General features: G+C 37.8%; 1 protein-coding gene across 6 annotated transcripts in view; it reads left to right on the top strand.

Moving 5' to 3' along the window:
- KIF2A (kinesin family member 2A) overlaps window positions 1-24,547 on the top strand; it is a 47,807-nt gene extending 23,260 nt beyond the window's left edge. For 4 of the 6 annotated variants that reach the window (XM_072416376.1, XM_072416374.1, XM_072416373.1 and 1 more), the window contains exons 6-21: window positions 304-404; window positions 493-588; window positions 1,155-1,209; window positions 2,248-2,410; window positions 5,329-5,419; window positions 6,290-6,353; window positions 6,878-6,969; window positions 9,034-9,176; window positions 10,098-10,302; window positions 11,312-11,422; window positions 12,370-12,437; window positions 14,673-14,786; window positions 15,672-15,822; window positions 16,620-16,721; window positions 17,458-17,593; window positions 18,342-24,547. In XM_072416376.1, the coding sequence (XP_072272477.1) occupies window positions 304-404; window positions 493-588; window positions 1,155-1,209; window positions 2,248-2,410; window positions 5,329-5,419; window positions 6,290-6,353; window positions 6,878-6,969; window positions 9,034-9,176; window positions 10,098-10,302; window positions 11,312-11,422; window positions 12,370-12,437; window positions 14,673-14,786; window positions 15,672-15,822; window positions 16,620-16,721; window positions 17,458-17,593; window positions 18,342-18,427 (1,778 nt within the window). In that variant the 3' untranslated portion in view covers window positions 18,428-24,547. The remainder of the gene's footprint in view (window positions 1-303; window positions 405-492; window positions 589-1,154; window positions 1,210-2,247; window positions 2,411-5,328; window positions 5,420-6,289; window positions 6,354-6,877; window positions 6,970-9,033; window positions 9,177-10,097; window positions 10,303-11,311; window positions 11,423-12,369; window positions 12,438-14,672; window positions 14,787-15,671; window positions 15,823-16,619; window positions 16,722-17,457; window positions 17,594-18,341) is intronic. The other 2 variants (XM_072416378.1, XM_072416377.1) reach the window with 1 other exon arrangement.
- Window positions 24,548-25,571: the final 1,024 nt, after the last annotated feature.

The following is a 25,571-nucleotide window of genomic DNA, read 5'->3' as shown; positions in this document are numbered from 1 at the left end:
ATCTTGAATTGTGTTGGCAAAGTGTGTTAGGAGTGTCTTTAATAATGAATGGCAACCCAGAAAATTTGCACATATACTGCTGCCTAAGCATCGTCCATTTATCTAAATTCGGAAAACCAGTCAGAAGTTTAATAGGCATCAACCACCCCATCTAGCTTCTGGTTACTAGATTAGCTATAGAATGTCACTGCAATGTTCTGTAGATTTCACAACTAACTTGTCTCACTCTGTTTGGAGGATAGGGTTTCCAGAGCCTAGTTCAATTTAACATTGGATCTTTGTATTTTTCTCTCCCCCAACAAGCAAGGAGAAAATCTAACTGTGTGAAAGAAGTAGAGAAGTTACAGGAGAAGAGAGAGAGGAGGCGGTTACAGCAGCAAGAACTCCGAGAGAAGAGGGCACTGGTGTGTAGAGAGTTATTCTCATAGTGATCACTGATTTCTGTACATCTTTAACCCACACATTTTAAGGTATTTGTTTTTCCATTTTTAGGAAGTCGATGCCACAAACCCAAACTATGAAATTATGTGCATGATAAGAGATTTTAGAGGAAGTTTGGATTACCGCCCTTTAACAACAGCAGATCTGGTAAGTTTTAGCTATTTACTCCCACTATTTTAAGAAAAAACTCCAATTTAGTGTTCGATTAGAGAGATGGATAAATATTGCTTACGCCAAACCTAAAGTGTCTACTGCCATGAACTAAAGGTTGAAGGTTAATTGCAGAAGTGGGGTAATACTTTACATCTCTCTCATTTAAAGAGATCCTGTCCTTAACAAAGCTTTAGACACATTGTGGTGCTTTTAGATAATATTTAGAGCAATTGTCTGTGTCCTTAGGGAAAACTGTGACTCCCAGGCACACATGTTGTATACAAGGCACCAGTCTCTGTCCAGAACTAAGCTCCTCCCTAAAGCTTTGTGTCTAAGGGATTTTATGAGTAAAATACAAATCTGTGGTCAAAAGAATAACTTTATTGAGTTTATATTATGTTTAAATTTTGCTTATGCTTAAAAATATCCTAAATTAAGATGACTGACGTATCAGATATTTTGTCCACTAAGGCGTACATCTTGAATGCCTCCCCAAATTTGTTATGACTTTGTGAATACATTTTTTAAGCTTATTTTTTTCATGCTTTTGTTTCTTACAGATCGATGAACATCGGATATGTGTTTGTGTAAGGAAACGTCCACTTAATAAGAAAGGTAAAACGCGTAACAGATGAGCAGTGAGTGATTGTTTCCTCTCCAGCCTTGGAGATCTTTAATTACTTTCAGTATTGAAGCTGGGTGAACCAGCAAAGCTGGAATGGATTTCCTAAAAGTTATTTAGATCACCCAGGTTCACTGGTGAAAGTATCTTCTCCATCCTTGGAGAACTTTAATAAATCAGGCCAATTGTGTTTGTATTCAACACGAAAAAGGAATCGGAACATGATTCACTTGAGCTGATGTCACCTTCCTCTAAAAAGACAGAATCAAGTTAAAAAGCTTGTATGGATAGAAGATCATTGCTCAGGAGTCCTGCAGGTTTTTGCACTAACATAGAACACTTTATTCTAAGTATAAGATTGCACACTGTACAGAAAGAGATTTTCATTGTTTACTTTTATCTGGCTTTCTGTGCAGTGCTTATTTTCACCAATCTGGTCCAGTTCAGTGTGTTCAGTGCAAGCTGTATACACCTAACTTTATCATCCTTTGCCTTAAGGCAGCACAATGGACCAATAATCACTTGGCGTGTGTTGTGGTGAATGGCAAAACAAACGGCCCTAACATGTATTAATATGTTACAGTGAATAGGCACTGTAGTAGTAAAATGTGTTACACTGCAGCAAAACCAATCATTTGTCTCCCTTGCTGATTACTTGTCTGCCTCTTGTAGTGAGAGGAAAAAACTTTTCCTGGGAGCTAGATTTAGGGGCAAATTGAAAAAAATCCCTTTAAAAAATAACCTTTTGGTAGCAGTAATGAAAAAAAAAAGTAAATGTAACAATTTACACTTTTAATACTTGTCTACGTGTTTAATTACTATGTCTTATATCTTAATATCTTTAAATAATAACATAACATGATGACCTTACCCACAAAATTTTTTCCCCTCTACAAAGGACTGTGTCATATAAACATGTGTGTGTGTATGTTACGTTTTTGTTTTGCATTTAAATATTCTATGAAATTTTCATTAGCAATAGGTTTAATTTTTTAAGCTTTGGAAATGTCATTGATGTATTTCCTTTTCAGAGAACACCATGAAAGACCTCGATGTCATTACAATTCCTAGTAAAGATGTAGTAATGGTTCATGAGCCCAAGCAGAAAGTGGACTTAACTAGATTTCTTGAAAACCAAACTTTTCGTTTTGACTATGCCTTTGATGAAACTGCACCAAATGAAATGGTCTACAGGTATGGAAGTCATAAAATAACTACATTGTTCTTTCTTTGTTTATGGTTTTGTGTTGAGAAGGGATCTACATTATTGTAATGTAAAATGCATGTTTTTTTGAGCAGGCGATGAAGGAGTGAAAATGTTAGCTAAAGCTAAATTCCAGACACATAAAATACGCAAGCTAATGCAGCTATGTAATGATAAATACAGCTTTATGTTTTCCTTTTTAATGCAAGCCTGTAAAGCATGGTTTGGTATCAGCCTTTTGCAGCTTTCTGTAAAACGTCCGGTGTGCAGCAGTGCAGTCAATGATTGCAGTTAGTCCTGAGCACCACTGTGTGCTTTTTAAAGCTCTGATAAACATGGATCAGGAAATACTGCCACTTTGCTCTGAATTTGCACAATTTACAATATCTATGATTTTATGTCAAGAAGAGTCAGAACCAATAGAGTTAGAATCAGGATCGTATTGCTTTTGACATTTTAGAGATTTCTAACCACATCTTTTATCGATAACGCCAGAAAGCGAGGAAATATCAAGCACAGTCAATGAGAACCTGACATACATTGTACCCCCTCACCATCCTGATAGACAATACTAAAACACTTCCATGTCACTGTTTGTGTGAACAATAAATAATGGAGTCTTCCCTGCAGGACAGTGATAAAATGCTGATAAAAGTGCTAAATCTTTTATCTAAAAATAATTTCTAAGTTTTAATTATTTATTTAGGTTATGGCTCCTAAACCTCTGCACCTCTATTATCTCCTGTATTATCAAAGACTTCAGGAAAAAAAAATTTGAAAGCATTTACATTTTGATCTCATTGTTTCTGTTTTGCCCAATGACTTTGAAAGATACTTAGAACGTTTCTATGAAAAAGTGTGGTTTGTCTGAGTAATAGGTAAAAATTCTATTCTTGTTGATGCAGAACATACATGTGCTCTGCTCAGCGGGGAATGATATTATATATACCTCCCGTGTTTAGGTGACCACCGAGCACACCCTCACAACATGCATGACATTCACACCCATTTTGTTGTGTGTCCCTAGTTAGTGACAGCTGTAGTCATAATGAAAAGTTTGGCAGCAAGTAACACTGGTTCTTCTCTGTTAACTCTACTATTCATGTGACTAAGTTGTTTTGTCATGACAGTGACTCACACTAATTGTTGAGATATGAAAACTTGGAAGTCACTAGACAGGGAAGGGTTATAAGCAGAGCTTCCGGCTTCTGCTGGTAAATATATCTTTGCCTATAAGTGTCAGCTAGTCGCTCCAGGGCAGGTCAGGTCAGGTAAGGGGTGATACTGTTAGGCATCAGGAAGTTATCAGAAAAAAACTTCCCTCGGTGTGACTGTGTTGTATTGGTATTTAAAGGAAGGGATTGAGGTTAGGTTTAGAAGAACTCCTCAATGAAGCGCCTATGTTTTTTTGTGTGCCCATTGCTAACATAGTGATCTCAGCAGGTTTGCTTTTAGTCAGATTTAGAATCACCTTCAGTATTTGCTTTTCCTGAGATGTAACTATTGTCAACATGACAGGTCATCCTCATTCTGTTTACACGCAAATTTGTTAAAAATAACAAGACAAGCACATGTACATATGTTCCTGTGTTATTGACTGTACAAAAGGATAGAAATATGGAAGCCCCAAGGTATTCGTTCTTAATCTAGAATCTGCGTTCACCTATTTTCTTAAAAGTGTATGTGTGTGTGTGTGTGTGTGTGTATATGTGTATATATATATATATATATATATATATATATATATATATATATATGCAGTTTAAATAGAGTAGATTAAGTCCTCTGTCAAGTTTTAATTACAATCTGTGTCCCGGCTGGGGAGATTCTCTCCTTATTGTGTCTTGGTGATCATTGTGGTCAAAGTATAGTAAATTCTAAGTTGTGGACTTCTTATTAGATTTAGGCGTTAGAGTTCTGGTGACAACTCATCATATTCTTTTCACTTTAAAAGAATATTCATATTTCCTGTTGTATCTAAAAACATGAAGAGATATCTCCCTAGCAGAGCAGAGTAACAACATGGCACATTTAACTCTTCCCTATTTAAAGCAGAACTAAACCCAAAATTTAAAAAAATTGTGATAAGCAGCTCCTTAATTTCAGAAAGGCACTCGCTTGTTCCATCATGGGCGCCACCATCTTCTCTCTGTCTCTTAGTTGTTTCACTTTTTGACCATCTTCCTTGGCCTGGAGGGAATGATGTTACCGTCCAGTCAGCTGCAGGGGAAGCTGGGCATCCAGCACTTGAGGTGCAAACATGCAGTTCAGCAATTTTCTTTTCTTTTGACAGCTTAGGATGGTGATCAGACATTGAAGAATGCCTACTGCAGAAGGGAAATCACCTGTACCCTTCTGCCATAAATCCTTGTCTGATCCTACCTTTTTAAAGTGTACTTTAATTTATGCTATACAGTTTTTAGTCACTGAACTACAGTAGGAATGCTAGTGAAGTGTCAGGAAACATAATATGCACATATTTGTTCTGAGTCTGTGTCACTAAGTAGTTGGCACAAAGAAGTGCGACAGTCCCAGTTCTTCCCATTTTCAAAACTGTTAGCATTGGCAGCTATCTTGTTTCTGGTCTTTTAAGGTCCCCTAATATTCCCAATAGGGCCTGCACGCATCAGGTTATTGGGTGCCCCAGGCAAATCTGATATGCAAATACCTTCACTTCCCAAGGATTTACATGGTGCTGTTCATACAGGTTAAACTCCGTGTAAAAATTCATGGTAGCGTTATTTTCTTCTTTTGTGGATCTCAGTCTTTGTGGTTAGGAGTGTATCCATTGTGACACTCACTAGCTGCAAGTCTGAACTGCAATACATAAAATACCATAATTTACTTACCACAAAAATATTCATATTGAGATCTGTAGACATTTTATTATCTGTTTATATTTAAATAGGTTTACTGCAAGACCTCTCGTAGAAACAATCTTCGAAAGGGGAATGGCCACTTGCTTTGCATATGGGCAAACTGGAAGTGGTAAAACCCATGTAAGTTTTATTTTTCTTGTGTTGGGTTCTATGATATAAAAATAAAAAGCAGATCACCAGCTCTAAAGCAGCATTTTAAAAAATTTTGGCATGGCGAAACTTTTTATATAACTTTCAGGTCTTGGGGAACCTCTGCTTTAATTTCTATACCTACAGCTCTCGGTACAATAACATGGTTGTCAGAATGCCTCTTACAGTGCTGGTCAGTAGAAAGAATGGCACTCATACAGATAGCCAACATTCTGACCTAAGAGGTACAAATTGCTCATCACTCAATTGCTCATTTATTTTAGTTTGACATCACGCCTTAGAACTATGATCACACACAGTCACACATTTCTAGTTCTCTGCAGCAAAGCAAATCAATGTGCCTACAGCAAGAGTTTTTTTTTTTTTTTTTTGCTGTATAGCAGCCACGGGTCTAGCAATAGGAAATTGAGTGGTTCAGTATTTTGAATTACAGTAGTCTCATATGTTGTACATGGGCTGATTTACTGTTAGAACAGAACACAAAGGGAAAGCAGCAGTTTGTGTGCTTTAATATTCTAATCTTCACTGGAAAAGTACTTTGTGGTTGCAGCAGTTCTTTCCTTTCCATTTGCACAAAAATAAAACTGCAGGCAAGCAGCTCAAATATAGTCTTCTCTGATTTTACCAAGATAGCTACCACAGAGACACAGAACCGAACCTAGTTGGGAAAGATCAGCTGCACAAAGACCGCAGGCAATATTGATGTCTAGGCCTTTTCCCTTCAGTCTGCTTTTTTTTTTTTTTTGGGGGGGGGGGGGGGGGGGGGTATAGCTTCCAAAGTTTCACTGCAGTTTAAGGAACCATGACCGTTTTCTCATACAAATTTAAATTCATTTACAGACTATGGGTGGTGATTTTTCTGGAAAGAATCAAGACTGTTCAAAAGGAATATATGCACTTGCAGGTAAACTTCTTTATAATGTGTCTGTATAGGGTAGACAATTATACATTTCTGCAGCTCCCTGAGTATGTGTGACTTCAAGTAAAGTAGCCCAGATCTTCCTGGTGCTTGCTGAGATCCATGTACCGGGTCCGCCAATTGTTTACATCTCATGCTGTTCTCCTGGCTGCACCTGTTTATTGTCGGCCAATTCACTGCTATGGGGCAATGTGTTTGATTCTCAGTACTGAACTGTGGAGAGGGAAGTTGGATTAGTTGGGGTCGGTCTAGAGGGACAAGGAGGTTTAAGGATACTTTATTCAAAATATAGTTATCATTTAAATGTACAATTGAGAGAATGCACAGGATATCTGATTTCCATAAATATTTACTGCCAGTGGGGGTACATAATTAGTTTACCTGATTTTGACTTTAACTTAGATACCGTTGCTTTTGGCCTTTGCATTCTTCATTAGTTTCATATAAAACAAAATCTACTTACACCCCGTATTAGACATGAGGATTTTTCTTTGTTTTCCTTCCTCCAGCGCGAGATGTATTTCAAATGCTGAAGAAACCAAATTATAAAAAACTAGAACTTCAAGTGTATGCTACGTTTTTTGAAATCTACAGTGGTAAGGTAAGTGTATAAGTCTGATGCATCATTCAATGAAACTTTTCAGGTCATCGTAAATGATATTTTATTTAATAGAATAGTATTTGGACATTTTTGGTGCTGCTTCTGCTGTTATGCCAAGCTATTTAACCGTTTATATATAAATTCCTATGCATGGCATTTATTTCATTGCTGTGTGGAGGAAGTTAAATTGTTTTCTTAGGAGGGAGAAGAGCATTCAGCCGGCATTTACTTCAGATGCAACAAGGCTTACTTGAACTGAGGCATTCATCCAATACACTTGTGCTCTGTTTCGATTACTGTATATAAATACTGAACCTAATACTATAGAAATAACCCCAGGTAGAAGAACATTCATACAGGTAGCCCAAAGGGTGTAAGAGCATTTTATATCTAAATGTTGCCAATAAACCAGATGATACATCTTAGGCTAAGTTTACACACACTTTAGCTTTTAACACCACCAAATCTTGTCAAAACGTGGTAATGTAACATGCCGAATGCGTTCTTCATGGACCCATCATGAAGCTTTGCTCAATATTAGTACGACATGCTGTGATATGTTTGAAAACACTGCAGACAGCTAAAGCATATATGGAGACTTCAAGCTGCTTTGATGGAAAGCTTCCGCAGTGTGTTTCAGACATGCGCTTCTAGAGTGATTTAAACATAGTTGTTTGTTGCATCCCAGAAGCGGTGAGGACTAGGCCTATAGGACATAGATGACCACCTTGCTTAAATACTTGTTGCTTGGCTGTCTGACCTAGAACAAGCAGACAGCTAGCTAAGTGAAAGTATTTCCAGAAACAAGTCTGAAATAAAGCCCCCATATTTTCAGGTTTTCATTAAGTGCTGTAAATACTTAAATTTGCCTTTAAATGTTATTTTGTGTAGCAGAAAACCGGCAATGGCTAAATCAATGATGCAAACCAGCAATGATCAAACAATATTGTGTTACTACTGTTGAGAAAAGTGAGGTCGCTAACTTGGCTCTGCTGTCAGGGCTGTGTAAATCTAAGGAGTAGCTGAACAAATTCCTTTGGCAGATACAACTGCCCTAATAAGTATTTAAACTGCTTTAGCTTAATTTTTGGCTTTAGAAGACCCTTTCAAATGTGAAGTTGCCGATATAGTTAATACGTTATAGATTTTAGATTATGTATTCTTCCCTATTAGTAGAAAACTACTGATCAGTGCTGTTGCTAAATTTAAAATATGTTTTGGTGAGCTGTAGTGAAACATATTTGTAAATGAGTGTTCTCCACATTAACCACACCAGCATTCCCAGCTGTTTAACTGTGCAATGTGTGGAAACATTTGTGATCTGTTTGCTTGTCATAATTAGAAATGTGCTGAATATTGTATCATAAATTTAGATTCATGTGGTCCTAATGTACCTGAACTTTGGATGAAAACTTTCCCCCAACCTTTTTTTTCTCCAACAACTACATTTTATGTTTCCCATCTTTCTCTGAACTATAGACACAGGTCACATCGGTACTAGTAGTAAGGTAAATCCCTAGCAGGAACATAATAGGAAATAAAAACCTGAAAGGAATTCTAGATCACTTACGCATTAAATTCAAAATGATAGTAAGTGACTGTATTTCAGGACAGACAAGGCATTGTTTTTGCAGAGTCATCTTTATTCTTTATGTATTTAGTGACTGATGTAACAGTAATATTATTAAACAGGATGCATATAGCACCAACATATTACGCAGTGCTGTACATTAAATAGGGACAATACAAATTATTTTCTTGTGTTTTATATCGCTTACTTGTTATGCAGTGAATCTATAGTCATATTCAGCTAGCCTTCATACATGCAGAAGCATGCTTATTTAAAGTACAAGGTAACACAAAAAGCCATATGTATTGTAAGTTTCACCGGAAACATTGCAATTTTGCTAAAGCTGCACGGTTAGACCCAAGGTTACTTAACTGGTTATCTTCTTGACTTGTTGAATGTAGAGCAGGTCTGTCCAAAACTCAGAAATTTATGTCAGTAGTTAATGAGAAGGTAGGTTTATCTATGAATTAGCTTGATGTTTTCACTGTTTTCAGGTCTTCGATTTGTTGAACCGGAAAACTAAATTACGAGTTTTGGAGGATGGCAAGCAGCAAGTGCAAGTCGTCGGGCTGCAGGAACGAGAGGTGAAATGTGTGGAAGATGTCCTGAAGCTTATTGAGATTGGCAACAGCTGCAGGTAAACCTCACCTCATATGATAACAAACAAGCACAGCAACTTTTTTGCTAAGATATGAGTTCTTACAAACCAATGAGTTGTTACAAACGAATAAAGACATTTTCACACTGCATATTCAATGCCCTGTCTGACATGTTTATAGTCACCTGGAAGAAGCATTTAATTTTCTGGCTTCTTGCCATCTTATTCAATATTCATAGTCTGGTAGCAGTGTGATTTAGATTGTTTGTGAAGCAGCCTACTCTTACATAAAAATAACTTCTCTCATGTAACAAACAGGTGTTTCTGATTTTAAAATAAGCAGCCCTGAACATGTGTAATGATGAAGCCTAAATATAAATACCATTTAATGCCTGTAAGGTCTTGTTTAGTCTTCAAAGTTAGCCTATGAGCCACTTTGAATTTCCTTAAGTCCACGGCCCAGACTGACTGTTGGGCCTTGATTTCATTTCAAGCATAAACCCTATGGTGAGCCTAATCCTTGACCATACTTCAGCATATGCTGTGATGATGCTCTTTGTGTGTCTGCAGTAAGGATTTTAAAAGCAGAGTTTTTAAAATCCTATTTTTTGGCGTGGCTTTTCTGTCTCTATGCTGTTAGATCTTTTTCCTTCCTTTTCTTTCTTGGAGTTGCAACAGCATGTGAGAGAAAATTTCCTGAAAGTTAATCTGCCTAACTAAACAGGATTTTCTCATTATCACTAGAACATTTGTCCTCATTGGGAGATGTCCCCTCTTGACACAGGGTCTAGTTGTTCCCCATATTTAAAAAAAACCAAACTAAACATACTTTATATATATATATATATATATATATATATATATATATATATATATATATATATATATATATATATAAAAAATGCACATGCATTACACCATGGCTTCTTATCTATAACTTTTTACCCCCTTGGCCTTTAGAACGTCTGGCCAGACTTCCGCCAATGCACACTCGTCTCGAAGTCATGCCGTGTTCCAGATAATCTTACGAAAGAAAGGAAAACTCCATGGGAAATTTTCTCTAATTGATTTGGCTGGAAACGAAAGGGGAGCGGACACTTCGAGTGCAGACCGACAAACACGACTTGAAGGGGCCGAAATTAACAAAAGTTTATTAGCTCTAAAGGTAAGAGTTTCCTAAGCATTGTTTGAACGGAGATAGGCCATTGAATGTAACAGATCTGATACATATAAGGTGCTAATCCATTTAAAACTGGCATTAGGATTATTGGCAAATGTTTAACGGTTAAATCACACACTGAAATTGTGTAGCTCTCGGGGATTATCGCTATGTGCAGGGCTTCCACAGTTTGCTCTTGACATTGCAGGAGAGTCCAAAGGAATAAGGCACCAAGGGGACCATATGTAGGAGCTATGAGTATCTCTAAGGGTTGTTGTTCATGAAAAATAAATATAATTTAGCCCATGAAAGTCCACTCCAAATATCTCTGAAATATGTATTTGTTGAGCTGACATTTCAAATGCATGTAATTAGTAAACCATTCTAGCACACATATTACAAGTCTTGTTTTTTTAAAGCCAGTATTCCTATGTAGATGCATGCATTGGAATGTACAAAATTTGCGGTGCTCTATGTATTTTATTGGCCTTTGTCCAGTGGACAGGGATGTGCACTAGGCTTGCATGTCTAGACTACATTGGGGCTACCTTCACTTTCAGGTTAAAAAGTTTTTCTTAAGTTTAGGGAAACACATAAGACTGTCTTTCACTTGCCTTATCTCTCACTACAAATGTGCTCCTCTTCTGTCCAATGCTCCTAATTATGTGAGGGCCCACCACATCTTTATTTACAATACAAGGCTATTGGTTATTAACCTCTGTTTCGGCAACACATCTCGGTCAAGACTTACCTCCATATTGTGACCATCCAAAGACGGTTCATTGACCTTGTATGGGCTTTTGTTTCTGCATTAGAACGTAGGTTACTTTCCTTTTGTAAAGAATATAAAGGTAAAATATGACACCTTGATAAAATCCCTTCTGCTGCTGCTCTTAAAAAATGTTACACTGAATTGTAGAAGCTCATCTAAAATTTTTAATCAAGGTAAAATGTAAAATATTGTTCAAATGCATCTTGCATTATTAGCTTATGATATGCATGCTGTTTTTTTCAGGAATGCATTCGTGCTCTAGGTAGAAATAAGCCACATACCCCATTCAGAGCCAGCAAACTGACGCAAGTTCTACGGGACTCATTTATTGGTGAAAACTCTCGCACATGCATGGTAAGATTTGTTTGCCTCTTTTGGTTTCTTATATATCTGTAAATGTTTGATATGGATGATCCACACTCGCTCGGTGATCCCCGAAGAGCTTGCAATCTAAGAGGTGAGAGAAGCAGCATACAGTAGGAGAGGGGGATATGGAATAGTGGGAGGTAGTGAGGGTTTAGGAGACAGAAGAAGGTGGGTAGACAAGTTTGAAAAGTTGGGTTGTCAGGGCTCTTTTAAATAAGCATAAAGTAGGAGCAAGCCAAATAGGACAAAGAAGACCATTCCAGAGAGTCAAGGCAGCTCTACAAAAAAAGTCTTGGAGCTGTGCGTGTGATGAGGTTATGAGTGAGAAAGTCAGCAGTAGGTCTTTGAAGGAGTGAAGAGAGCGGCTAGGGGAGTATTTTAGGACAAGTATTTATAGGACAAGAACTGTCGAGGGATTTGAAGGCAAAGAACAGGAACTTGAAATGGAAGCCAATGAAGAGAACTACAAAGAGAGGCAGCAGAAGAGTGGTGGGAAGGATGGATAAATCTGGCTGCCTTTCACTGCAGATGTACCTGATCTGCTCACTACTTGGGAACCTAAAATTTGGACCTGAAATTTCACTTTGAAACTAGAGGGTCTGCCTGTTGCTAACACCAGTTCTGTCCCCACTCTTGAAACTTGTAGAGCCTTTAAGGGAAAAAAATACTTTAGCATTGCACCTACTGTTTGATATCTTCCTTTATGGAGATTGGAAACAACCTGACAAGTCTTTTCCACCTTTTTCTACATCATTTTCACTCCTCCTCTCCCGCTATATCCGTGCCCAGACCCATCAAAGAGCCTGTTGATCCTATTTGTGATAGTTCCAAAAGCAAACATTTTTTTTTGCATGCACTTACCTTTGACATATCTAAAATAGGTTGTGGTTTCTCTCTAATGGTAAAAAATAATTAAATTTACATTTCAATTTTAGATTGCTACGATTTCTCCTGGTATGGCATCCTGTGAAAATACTTTGAACACCTTAAGATACGCTAACAGGTATGCTATATACCATATTTAATTTTTGATTTGTGAATTTATGCTTATGGTATGGAAGGCCAAAAAAGTACAATGTTTGTGTATGTTTATTAGCTATAAAATACACATGTTACGTATATAATATGGAAGTGCACGATGGCCCCTGGCCCCTAATCCCTCGTGTGCAACATTTCCTTTTCTGTGTCATAAGCTTTTTGTCTTCTTCCTGCATATTTGTGACTAACAGAAGCTATCCATGGGAGGTTCTGGTATACAAATTACACAGTGAACACCTATTCTTCTTGTATGAAATGTATATGTTTGCCATTTATACTTAATATACATCTGTATATGTTACCTATATAAACAAAGCAATCTGGCAGCCTCAGCACATTTAATGCAATAGTGTCAAGCAATGCTTTCAGTATTCCCATGCCCTGATCACTTCTCGGACAAATTAAATCATTGACGAGTGTTCCCCATGGTTGTAACATAAAATTGGTTACATTGTTGTTTTTAATCCAATGTTTCCAAAACCTCATCGTTTTCAATCCCACCAACGGTGAATGTTTTTTAAGGACACCACATATATACTTAGGCAGGGTAATTTGTGTCTCAGCAATGTGGATTAACTATACTTTGGGGGTTGTACGACACAGGCTTTGTCTGTTCCTTGAAGACTGCTTTAAGGATCGCTGCTTTAGGCTAGGGACACATGTCCGATGATTCTTGTCGGTTAATCACCTCAGGGGTAGCAACAGATGAGAATCTGGCATGTGTGCAATGCTCTTCCCACGTTATTTACGTATCTATGCTTGCGGATCCACGAACAACGAATGTTTGTAATACAAGGGGAGAGAGTGCAGCGGGGTGCTGCTCTGTTGTTCTCCCCTCTCCATAAAGCAGAGCGATGCTGTATGTACAGTGCTCGTCCAGTCGTTATATTTTTGGAAAGGATGGTGAAAGATCTTTTCCAATGACAAATATTGAACATGTGTATGTAGCCTTAGTCAACATGCCTTCTCTACTGAGATTCTGAGAAATATGGGTTATCAGCTATAATGTTTCTTCTATTTATTATTAAGATAACAAATCGTTTATGATAGGTCGATGCTGTGAATTGTGGACTTTATCCCTCTTCTGACACTTGCTGAGTCAGAGCTGCGACAAGCATGTCCATATCTTTTGTTAGAACACCACAAATGCCTGATTCAGGTCAGTGACTCATTAGGAAGTGAACGGAGGATAAGAAAGACAACCGCAGAACTGGCATAAACCTGAGCAGTTAAAGTTTGGTTTAGGGTGTTAAAAATCCCTAAGCATAATTTACTATTTAGAAAATATATATATGGGATTTATATAGCGCCAACATATTACACAGCACTGTACATTAAATAGGGGTTGCAAATGACAGATAGATACAGACAGTGACACGGAAGGAGGAGAGGACCATGCCCCGAAGAGCTCTCAATCCAGGAGGTTCAGAGATATAGGCAGCTGAATTTATTTACAAAAAATATTATACATCAAATGATACATTTTGTCTTTCCCAGACTTGATGTATTTGCTACTAATATGAAGCCTTTATGTTGCTATTCTAACTAGGAAAATAAGTAAAGATGATAAGAAAAAAAAAAAGTTAAGACAATAAGATTATTCATGATTTAGATTTTTGTAACCTGTCACACAGAATTCATTCCAATTAGAAGATTGCATTCAGCAAAAAGGGTAAAAGTGACAATGGCCTGAAAACAATTCTTCATTACAATGGGTCTATAATAGTAGTTGAACCTCTGTATATTTAGTACATAAAGCATAATGGTTTAATACAATGGGCTTAATTAAAAAAAAACAGAATCTGTCTTTTTCCCAGACCCCACCAAGATTCCTTGTTTTATAAACAGAGGCAAATGAATCGCATACCTATTGCAGTATTTGAGTCTTCTGATTTAGTTATTCTTTTCTCTACTCAAAAGTTGTGGTTTTTATGAGTCTGATAATTGTCATTTCGGAGTTGGTTCCTTCTCTGGGGATTTTATTTTACCAGTAGCTTGAAAATATTAATTAGAATTGGTAAACTGTGATTTGCCATGCAAACAGCCAAACAAATTGAGTTTCTCATCTGTAATTCTAACATTAAATGTTCTGGTAGTGTGAATGCTCTCTTGTAATGACTGTGTTGGATGGACGGTGATAATTTGAGCTGTGTGTCCTTCTAAACATTTCCTCCATCTTTCTGCTGTCCCGGGCCTGCAGAGTAAAGGAATTTGGGATTAGTCCGTCGGATATTCCCTTCTCTCAGGGTAGTGGAAGTCGCTCTGATCTCTCTCCTTCGTATGAGTATGACGACTTCTCTCCTACACTCACCAGGTTTAACCTATGTTCTACATTTCAGATATTTTCATCACCCGTGTGTATTGCTGTGGCCTCAGCCATTTACTCTTTTTTTTCTAATTCATGTTTTTTTTCAGTTCCTATTTTTGCATGGTTATATTGTTTTCCATCATTATTTAATAATATACATTTATTTATTTAGTTGAATTTATTTTTAGCTCTCATCTTGTAGAGATCTCCTTGTTTTAAAAACAGCTTCAAGCAGAATAATTCTGGTGCAGTCTGTAAGTTCCCCCAGTTGACCATATTCAGGTTCTTTACCTTTATTATATTGTACCTTGCTGGGTTTTAATTGGCGTTTTTTCCTGCTAGATCACAAGTTTGATTCTTTACAATTGGGGGTGCATTTTTGAGCTATTGAGCTGTGTGAACAGCTTCTATTTAAACCAAGCACTAAGGAGAACAACATCCACAGAGATAAAAACTTCACCTTCGGGCTGGATATAGAATAAAATATCAGTAATTTGATTTTTTTTCTTGCCCCTTAGGTAAATATAATGGGATGAGTTGGCAGTCACTGTAATTTACTGGAGACATGTCTGCTGGGGCACTGGGATTGTTCCAGGGTGGCTGCATTATTGCAGCAAGGGTAGACAGCTGTGCAATAGCCGCTTTACCATGACTAGTTGGGTAGTAAATGGAGCGATTTGAATATGTTGAAGAAATATAACTGGCGCCTCTATATTGCATATTGGAATACATTTTCCAGTAAACCAAAGTTTACACTTGGATGAAACCTTGACACTCTTTTTTACAAGGAGATCTATACAGTGGGCATGTTACACAAAGAATATGTGAATGTGTCATATATTTCTCTCACTTCCTTTCCTGTTAGTTATGATCAAACTTTTGCTGTTTCAGGGTTAAAGAGCTGACCGTTGATCCTAATGCGGCTGGGGATCTCCGTCCCATGTTACATCACGCCCAGAATCAGCTGGATGACCTGGAGTCCATGTGGGGAGTAGGCAGCTCTCCTCAGAGGGATGACCTTAAACTTCTGTGTGAACAAAATGTGGGTGGATCCTTCTATTACATCAGCTGTTGTGCTTCATGCCATTGCTGAATGCTGCAAAGTGTGTTCAAATCTGCAAATCTATAAGCATTTCATGTCTTTGCTCGGATTAGTCTAAAATGGTCTAGAGCTGTATTGAAATCTAAAACTATATTCCGCTTTCTCTTGCTTTTTGAAAATCTGAAAGTCTTTGATTCCAAAGAGGTTCCTTGTCTCAGTTTTCTTAGCTGATAATCCGAGATCTGCTGCTTAGTTTTTAGCTACAAAAAGGTTCCAAAGGTAGCTGGGGTGAGGGATGTTCCCTGTCAGCTTATAAAACATTGTTCAACTGCTTCCTTTGTTCTAACAGTCCAGAAATGTGGACACCAAACATCTGCTTCTTTTACACTTGGCAATCTTTATTGCAAAGCACTTAAAAGGGTGTTAATACAAAGAAGAGTCTGCTCTTGGATTAAAATGAAAAAAATGTTCTTTTTTACCTCCTAATATTTAAAAGAAAGTCTTGCACTCCTAAGAAGGGAAAAAAGGACCCCAACCAACACACCCATACTGAACTAAACATGTAAATCCTCAAGAAAATTGCTTTGTCTTCTGTGAGCCTAGAGCTTTGCCAAATACTTTTCAAACTCTATATAAATGTACTTATGGATTACATCTTTTAAAATAGTTCTTTCCTTTTTTCCCCCACTTTGTCTGGCATCCATTTTATCCATGGTTATTTCGTAACATGCACATACAAGGCTCAGCATGATGTGGCAGCTCAATGTAAATATGGTGAATTCTTATTTCATTTTCAGGAAGAAGAGGTGTCCCCGCAGCTGTTCACATTTCATGAAGCTGTTTCACAGATGGTGGAGATGGAAGAACAAGTGGTAGAGGATCACAGAGCTGTGTTTCAGGTACAAATTGATAGGCTATATGCTTGGAACAAAATCATGCCTCAGCTAATGGTAATTTACAAATCTTTGTTATAATACCTAATCTTCTGGCTAGGCTCCTGATTGTAGGTATGTTGTAGTATTTATTAATTTTATAGATCTTGTCATTTTTCAATTGAGGACAGTGTTCTCCCAGCCACTTTTAGCTGGGCGTACCACCCAGCACCTTTCAGTAACCACCTGGCTGTTTTTAAGTGGTTACTGAAAAGCTGGGTCACAATACAGAAGCTGCCACCAGCCTACAGCTGCTTTTACTCAGCTTAAAAAACTTTCTTTGGAGAATACTGAAGAATATGTTGAATAATATTTCATTGCCTGGTAGTTGCTGCAAAATACAAGAGGGGAAGCTGGAACACCCAGTTTTTTTGAGCATCTTTAACTTCCGGGTAGACAGGAATTGGGCTAAAAATATTGTTACAACTATCTTAAATTTGTGAGAAGCCAGGAGCTCACTCGCCACTACTTCAGTGCAGATTTATGGGTCTACTAGACTCGGCTGCATGATGATATTGATGTACTGACCATCCCAATAGAATTTTCATCATAGCACATGCTTTCAGACCAGCAAACTGCAATGCAAGTTCTAAACTGTGTACAGTAATATCTTATTAGCAGTGTGGACAGTACCAGCTGCATTTTCACTGTTTACCCTCATATGCAGGTTACATATACATATTTATTTATTTTGTTTCTTTAGGAGTCTATTAGGTGGCTGGAAGATGAGAAGGCTCTGCTAGAAATGGCCGAGGAGGTGGACTATGATGTGGATTCATATGCTACACAGCTGGAAGCAATCCTGGAGCAAAAGATTGACATTCTAACTGAATTAAGGGGTATGTATACCGATTACTACCAAATAGCCCCAAATCATTTCTTTGTAAAACAGCGTTATGCATAACTTAGCCACACAGCTAAATATGAACCTGAAATGTATATATGTGTAATTCTTTACTGCACAAAATATTGTCTCAGTAAGCCATTCCTGTGGTTCAGTTGCTAATCCAGCTTGAAGAAGAAACATAGAAAGAGCGAGAAAAGGTTGTTTTTTTTTGTGGTGGCCAAAATAGAATTTATATTTGTAACAAAGTACACAAGGTGGGTTACATATTTACAACAGAATATTTTGTGCTTGAAGAGCATAGATAGCAAGTCATAGCCTACTACAGTATTTTCCGTTCACCTAAACGGATTGTGAACAGGATAATTGGTGCACCTAGACATGAAACTTCTAACGTATTCAGATAAACCAAAAGAGAGGGTCTCTAAACCCCACACATTTCGCCTCTTGGGGCTTCTTTAGAGGGGGTATTTGGGAGACTGTGAGCGTATTATATTAGGAGAATAGCAAATAGTCAGGGCTAAAGGAAATTGTTCAAAAATAAGTTTGTGTATATAATTATACACTTTGTAGTGCCACCTGAAGTGAAGACCAGAAAAAAAGGTTGAGGTGGTATATTTTAAGCAATATAATTCATATATTCTAAGCATACAGAAAGTCAATTAGCCTATTCAGAAGGAGAGCTCAGTGTTTGTCTTGAGTCAACATACCACTTGCTAATACTGTTTTTCTCTCCTTTAAAGATAAAGTGAAGTCATTCCGATCTGCTTTACAAGAGGAGGAGCAGGCCAGCAAACAAATAAACCCCAAGAGGCCCCGAGCCCTTTAAAGAAATGTTTTAATGAAGGATCACCTTAAGAACTATCTATTGTAAAATAACCTTATTCTCAAACTGTGGCCGTATGAACCCAATTACTTGAAACATTAAGTACACTTTTATACTGTCAGTGGAAATGTCCTCCTCCTCTGTCACTTGAACGGATTCCTGTTTTGGGCTGACCACTACACTGACGTCTAGACAATTGTCAATCCCAGACAGCACAAACTTATCATTAGGGACTGCGAGGCACTTTGTCCAGAATCCTTCATTTATTCATGTCTTATTTCTCAATGTTTGTCTTGTTTTTTTTTAATTTGTTTCATTTTTTAAATAAATCTGTTTAATACTGTGTACAAAATATGTATGCGCCATCTTTTTGTTTTGTTTTATTACGGGATTTCATTATTCTGCAGAAAGCGACATTGCGGTTTTGAGCTATTTGCATGCCTGCATTTCATCTGTGATTGTACAGATAGCGATATTACATGGATTAGCTGTGCATTACTGTGTGCCTTTATGAAGGCGGTACTGACCCATTTTTCTTCCTTCTTTCTTTTTTTTTTTTTTTTTTCAGTTTGCACAGCCTTAAATTATTAATAAAATTGTTCCTTGATTGTCTTTGTAAAATAATTTATAACATTTGTATTTTTTTCAGTTTTAGGATGTGCCATATGAGAGTACAACTATAACACTGTATAAGGGGAGTGGGGAACATGTTGCTCTCCTAAATTACCAGACAGTAAATATGTAGCACAAACCTCGCAGCTTCCAGCACCTTTGCTCAGAGGTGCACAATCTGCTTGCATGAGTCTGCTGTCCAGTATTTTGGGTCCTCAGCATTTAGTAATGGTGTCTAGAATAGTTCATGATTGTAGATACTGGTTCTAGTAATATATATGTGTTCTGTAATTGGTTACCCACTCATTGGAAGGTCAAAGAGTACTGACAATATATGGAAATAGGAATTTGCAAGGCTTGCCTAATGTGACCTTGTTAGCACGGGGTCACTTAAATGTAAGATGTTCCTGCAAAAAGAAAACTGCAAATAGGTTACTGAGAGTCTATTTCTTGAAAATATGCTGCTTTGTCTCTGTACTTTGCATGTGTGATTACATTTATAGGTGTGTGTATATAACTTGCTCCCCAACTGCTCCTTTGTTTTGTAGATTTTTGCTCCTGTAGATCTCTACAGGACATACAAACAGCCATGAGGAGACACAGTGAGCAAAAGGAAATGGGTATTCCTCATCTGACTGGTGGAATGCTTGCAGTGTATGTTGAGCAGTTAACCAGCAGGTTAGCAATAAAGAGCCACATAAAAATAATCATCTGCAGTTCTCTTTCTGCAGGTATGCTTTACATAAAAGACTTTCTGCTGACAGGGTCACGTGAAAGCCCACTCCAGCTTCACATCTTCATTAATGCATATCATAATGTGCAAAATGGAATGGATCATCAATGTCCTCCCCCTCTCTTCCCTGTATCCAAACCACATTTTAGTGGGCACTGTGTTTCCTTCAGGCACTACCTGTCTAGTCAGATTATCCAGGATAGAACCCCTGGTATACAAGGTGTTTTCTTTATTCTGCTTTACCAACAAATAAAAGTGTGTAATGTTAATTGTAAGTTTGTCAGGCATCTGTTTTTATGCCCATAGACACAGATTTCATCCAACCCATCACATAGACAGGTGTATTGTCTGTGACATATTGTCCCAAGGTGGCAGCACTGTAATAGTGGCAGCTTTCCCACCAGTAGGTGAAAAGTGCAGGAGGCCGCGTCACATAACAGCCACGGGTAAATGATTAGATTTAGGTTTAAATTATTGCTCTTCATTTTAAAGAGTAGACATTATGGAACTGAATTGATTGATAAGATCGTATCCTGGAATTCTGCTTTAAGATTGTTTGATACATCCAGGTGCATAGCCTGGTAATAAGGCCCCACCAATCTTTTGTTCATTACAGCTTTTAACTGAGCAGCATTAAGTTCCTTTGTTCTGTGTGTATGTCTCCTGTGCTGACTTTAGACAGAAAATGCTGGGTGATGCCATCTCTTAAGTTATAGTTTCAAAACTATGGCCCATTATTAAAAAAAAAAAAGTCTACCTAATGCATCTTCTTGTGGTTTGGCAGCACTGCCTATAAATTCAGAACAAAGTTGTCACCCTTATACAGGCTGTGCCTGCTTTCACTATAGTAGGTTGGTGTAAAATGTTTGAGGATGTTGCTATCAGCATCATCTGATTTACAAGTCTAAGCTAGTCAATTAGCATATACCTACAACTAGGCCCTTTGCTTTCTAAATAGACAGCTCTGCTGTTACTAAAACCCTCCAGCTATGAGCTGTAGTTCCTGGAAAGAGAAGGGGGAGGGGTAAGTCTCTAATGAAGGATTTGGCTCAGACTGTGGACATAAAGGTTTTTTTGTATGCTTTGTGAGGCCCCTGTATCACATAGTAACTGGATTTGGTGCTGGTTTCGGTGATTTCCTGCTTGTTGTACAAGATATTCATGAAGACTGTAGGGGTTGAATCAATGCATTCAAGGCTACGTGTAGTCTACACTGCATTGTCCTGCTGTAAACAGAGACATACTTGGATATCAATGCACTGGGAAGGGCGTTAGTGGTAGATATGAAGCAATGATTGAATAATTTTTAGTTACATGCAGCAAAAACATTTGAGAAGCAGGAGATGGAAGCTGCTATTTCCTAAACTCCAGACTGCAAAATCCAGGAAAAGCAATGTTAATGCCTGGGAAAACAATAAACCTAATTATTTTCCCATAAGCTTCTGTTTATGCAAACAATGAATGTATTAGGATGCAAAATACTGGTGTATCCTGCTTAATGTGTCAGCCTTTAAATGGAATCTATGGCCTTTATACAGTTTATTAAAAATATATGTTAATGTGGTCGGCATATTGTGAATGATCTTCTCAATTTTTAATTGTCTTAAGCTTTGTATATTATGTAAATATATATGTGCCTAAGGGCAACCATATTTGTTGATTAGACCTGCAGGCTTTCCTTCCTGCTTAGCAGCATTGCAGAAGGTTAGTTTTTCATTGCTTCTTTCTGCGGAAGTCTGTGGATTGGCCTGATATGATGAGAAGCTGCAAACTATATGAACCTGAGTAACCAGGGAGTAAAGCAAAGTTCGGCTGCATACACACGTCAAACTGTTCTAGCCCGAAACAAATGGTTGTGCTTGTTTCAGGTGAAAATCTGACGTGCACAGCAGTCCCCTGAGCTCATTCATTGATCGGTCCTGATGGATTAATGAACAACTGATCAGACACAACCACTGCAAGTCAATGGAGGAGAGTATAGCTGGGTGCTGCTCACTCGCTATCCCCACTCCGCTCCCTATAGAATAGAACAGTGCTGTATGTACAGGACGATCTTTCCAGTGAAGAATATTCCACACAGCTATAGGTGCAATAAATGATGTATATCAGATACTGAATCACATGAAGGAGGAACTCTATTTTTGTAATCCTCTAAGACACAGTTGGTAATGAACACAAGTTTACATCAATGAGATTCACATAAAGTGTATGCATAACCAAAACTTGAGGGCATTCCCTTTTAGATAGTCGTCCCCACTGCAGGTGTCACCATTGGACAATTTCTTGTTTTTGGAAAAACTTAGAATTTTATTTTCTGGTGACAAAGGGCACCATTACTAGTAGAGTGTTTATTATTCCCAATGGGGACACAGCATTAAAAATATAAAGGCCTAAACCCTTTCCAACTCTTACTAAAAATTCTCTTACTCTTTAGTGAATCAGGCCCTTTACTTCATCAGTAAAACAGCAGGGATTATTTTTATTAATAAACAGGTTTCAAATGGCGTCAACATTTTACGCAGTCCTGTACATTAAACAGGGATACAGATGGCCATCGGAGAAATCACATTCTACATTTCCCTTTAACTGCAGTTGCCAAAATCTGGAGTGGATGCAACAGTGAACCAATAAAGTATAAAAAAAATGTATTGAAAATACACTATCAGTTTGCCTAGCTTAATACAGGGTTTCCTATACCAGTCTTGAGCGACCCACTAATAAGCCAAGCTGTCCACTTCTACCTCAATCATCGAGACAAGTGTGTAGATTGGCATGACTGGAATTAATCGCCTGTTGGTGGTTCCTGTGGTATGAATACGGAGAACTCTGACTTTAGGAATATTTGTAATAACTTTTTAAGATGAGATCTGAATACTGATGTCACTCCCCAGACAGAAATGTTTGTAGGGCACTTTATCAGCTTTACCTATGTTATTAGGGGAATGTAGGGATTCTGCCATGCTCTCTGTTCGCTTGGGGTACACAGAGGAAGAGTTTGGGTATAGTGAATCTGATTAAGGGAAGGGAAAGTTTTGTCAACTTATAAATCTTCTCTGTGTTCATTTAAATGTTGGTTACTTATTTATGTTTTATTGATTTAGTACCATTGTACTGTAAACAAACACTCAGGCTACTGAAAATGCACTTTACTATAGTCCTGATTTAGGGATAGGAGGTATCCCAATTTTCATTTTGCAAAATTTTCTAAAAACGAGAGCTGTAAAGCAATGTGCTCCATGTTGGGAAGGTGACCGTGTCTAACCGCTGCCAGCATTGAGATTTCCTACTCTGAGCTGTTGGTGCGTTCTCTATAAATGCCTCTGAAGAATTGGATGGTGGGGGTAACACTACCCCTTGAAATGTCTTTAGGGACAAATGGAGATCCACACAGAGCCAGGTCTGAGCCTCCTTTTTATGGATTGATATTGTTGGCTTAGATTTCTAGAATCTACTAGCAAGGCACTCATTGATCGGGAAATAAAGATGTTTGTTGTGTTTGGAAGTGATGGGTGATTCTATTAAAAGAATATTATTGGAAATAATAGCTGTTCAGTAATTTGTAGTTAAGGGCTTTCTACCATTGGGGAGCCAAGAGCTTTTTGGCCCGCTAAGGACTGTTAAGGAAGGTGAATGAAACTCAGAAATAGATAACTATATCAGCACCTCTTCTAACAACCAGCCCAACCAGTCCCCTTCAATGGTTTCATAACTGGCTCTCTGGATGGAAGGTAATAGTCTTTTAAATCAATGAACGGCCCCCTCGGTGGAAAAGTTCAGAGAGGGGGCCTCCATACCAACCTTTCTTCACCTTTTTAACATGGAAACCTTTGAAATTTAACTTAAATTAATTGAAACTTTTTCTAATTTTCACCGCACAAGTTGGGACACTAAACTGAAACCCAGAGCATTATCCATACCAATATGTAGCTTGTGAAGTTCATGGAATTATGCAGTATTAAAGTAGGACCATCATTTTGACAACTAGATTTTTGTATTTCTTATTTTAGGTTCTCTTTAAGAATTGTTACATAAAATGTTTTCATGCTGCGTTCTAGCTCCATATCAGTGAAGGTTTAGTTATACCACTAGGTACATGATTGCCATGAAGTCTGAGCATCCTAATGTAAAACTTCTCACACAGGTAATAGATTACTAAATCACTTGGAGCTACTTGGCATTCTGAAACTCTGGATTTCTGGGGCTGGACTGGCCTGGAGCTGAGTACAGGATCCAAGTGGGTCCTCAATAGTTTACATCAAGGTGCAATGGATGGAATGTTCTGCTAATAGCCTTTTGATTTGCAGATTGCAAACAATTCTGGTAGTTTTGGTGAGCTGCATTGTTACCTGCTCTTCCTGTATAATAATAAAATCACCTAGAATTTCCATCTTTCTCTTTTAAAATGCACATTTTAAATGCTGGTTGTATAATTAACATTCTTTTCTAATTGATTTCTTTGTATGTAAAAAGGAGATGACATAGAGAGCTATTAATGAAGTTCTGTAGCAGAAGCTGCATTGACAGAATGATGGCTCTTTATTTCCTGATGTCTGCCATGTTTTCTTTTCTGAGCCCTAAGAGACGACTTTATAATGTACGCTGTTAGAGTATGTTCCTATGTACATTTCATATTACCAGATTCCTTACCAATGACTATTAAAATATATCAAGAATACAGTCACTGCCTTATGTTCCAAAAGTTAACTTTGCTTTTAGCAAAAAAAAAACAAAACAAAAAGAAAATAAAAAGTTAACAATAAACAGAACTATGTTGGCAATTGTGCGTACGGCTCTGCATTCTTTTCTGCGGCTTCTCAATGGGGAACTGTTGTGTGCATGTTGGTGTGTGAACCTCCATTTACAGAAATATGTTCAAGCGAAAAACATCACATTTTCACAGATGAATCCTTTTTTGCTGCCTCTTGGACATTGGATTAGTGTTTGTAGAGAAAATAGCTCCAAAATACACACGTCAGATGATTCTCTGGTGTGTGTACAGCGCTCGTTGTCCATCGTTCTGACGACAAACAAGAAACGATCGTAATAAGTGAAGGGGAGAGAGTGCAGCAGGGTGCCGCTCCATCGTTCTCCCCTCTCCATAGAGCAGAATTGTGATGTATGTACAGAGGTTGTTCATGCATTGTGCAGTCTTTTGTTGTTGAAAACGATTGTGATTCTTTCCAACGACAATTATTGCACATGCGTACCCAGCCTTAGTCCAGACAGTTTATTCATCTCAAAGTTTACACAGTTTCGGAGGTTCAAGGACCCCCCCATTATCCGGGCTTCAGACTTCAAAACTGCAAAGAATATGGATGATTGGGCTGGCTTATAATATCCAGTGGACAGGATAAAAATATTCATTAACCCATGATCTATATGTAAAAATAGTTTTTAACATAAAGCTGTTTGGCCTCATTCTTTAATTGTTGCGTTTGATCCCACGATTGTTGCATAGAAATCATATTTTGATGAGGTCTACAATTTTAGTATTTCTGCACTGTAAAAAAAATAAAAAAATGGACATATCTCTTGGACACGGTTCATTCTGGTGGGTTCACCCTTAAGATACCTTTCTGACTAAGCCTTGCTAAGGGTGTTAGAGATGGGAGATACAGGTACATTATTTTGGCAGTGGTTCCTTTTTTTTTTCTTGACAGGAAGCTATAGGCCAGTTCAGGATAGTACCCTTTTAGTTGCTAGTACCCCTTTCCTAGGGATATTAATGTAGCTCTGCTGTGAATAAAAAAATTCAAATTTTCAATTGAATTTTTCCGTTAAGACTCTTCTACATCACTGTTT

The sequence above is a fragment of the Pyxicephalus adspersus genome, chromosome 6, assembly GCF_032062135.1.
Source record: "Pyxicephalus adspersus chromosome 6, UCB_Pads_2.0, whole genome shotgun sequence".
NCBI lineage: Eukaryota > Metazoa > Chordata > Amphibia > Anura > Pyxicephalidae > Pyxicephalus > Pyxicephalus adspersus.
The sequence above is the reverse complement of the archived record's forward strand: the minus strand, read 5'-3'. Positions and strand labels throughout refer to the sequence as shown.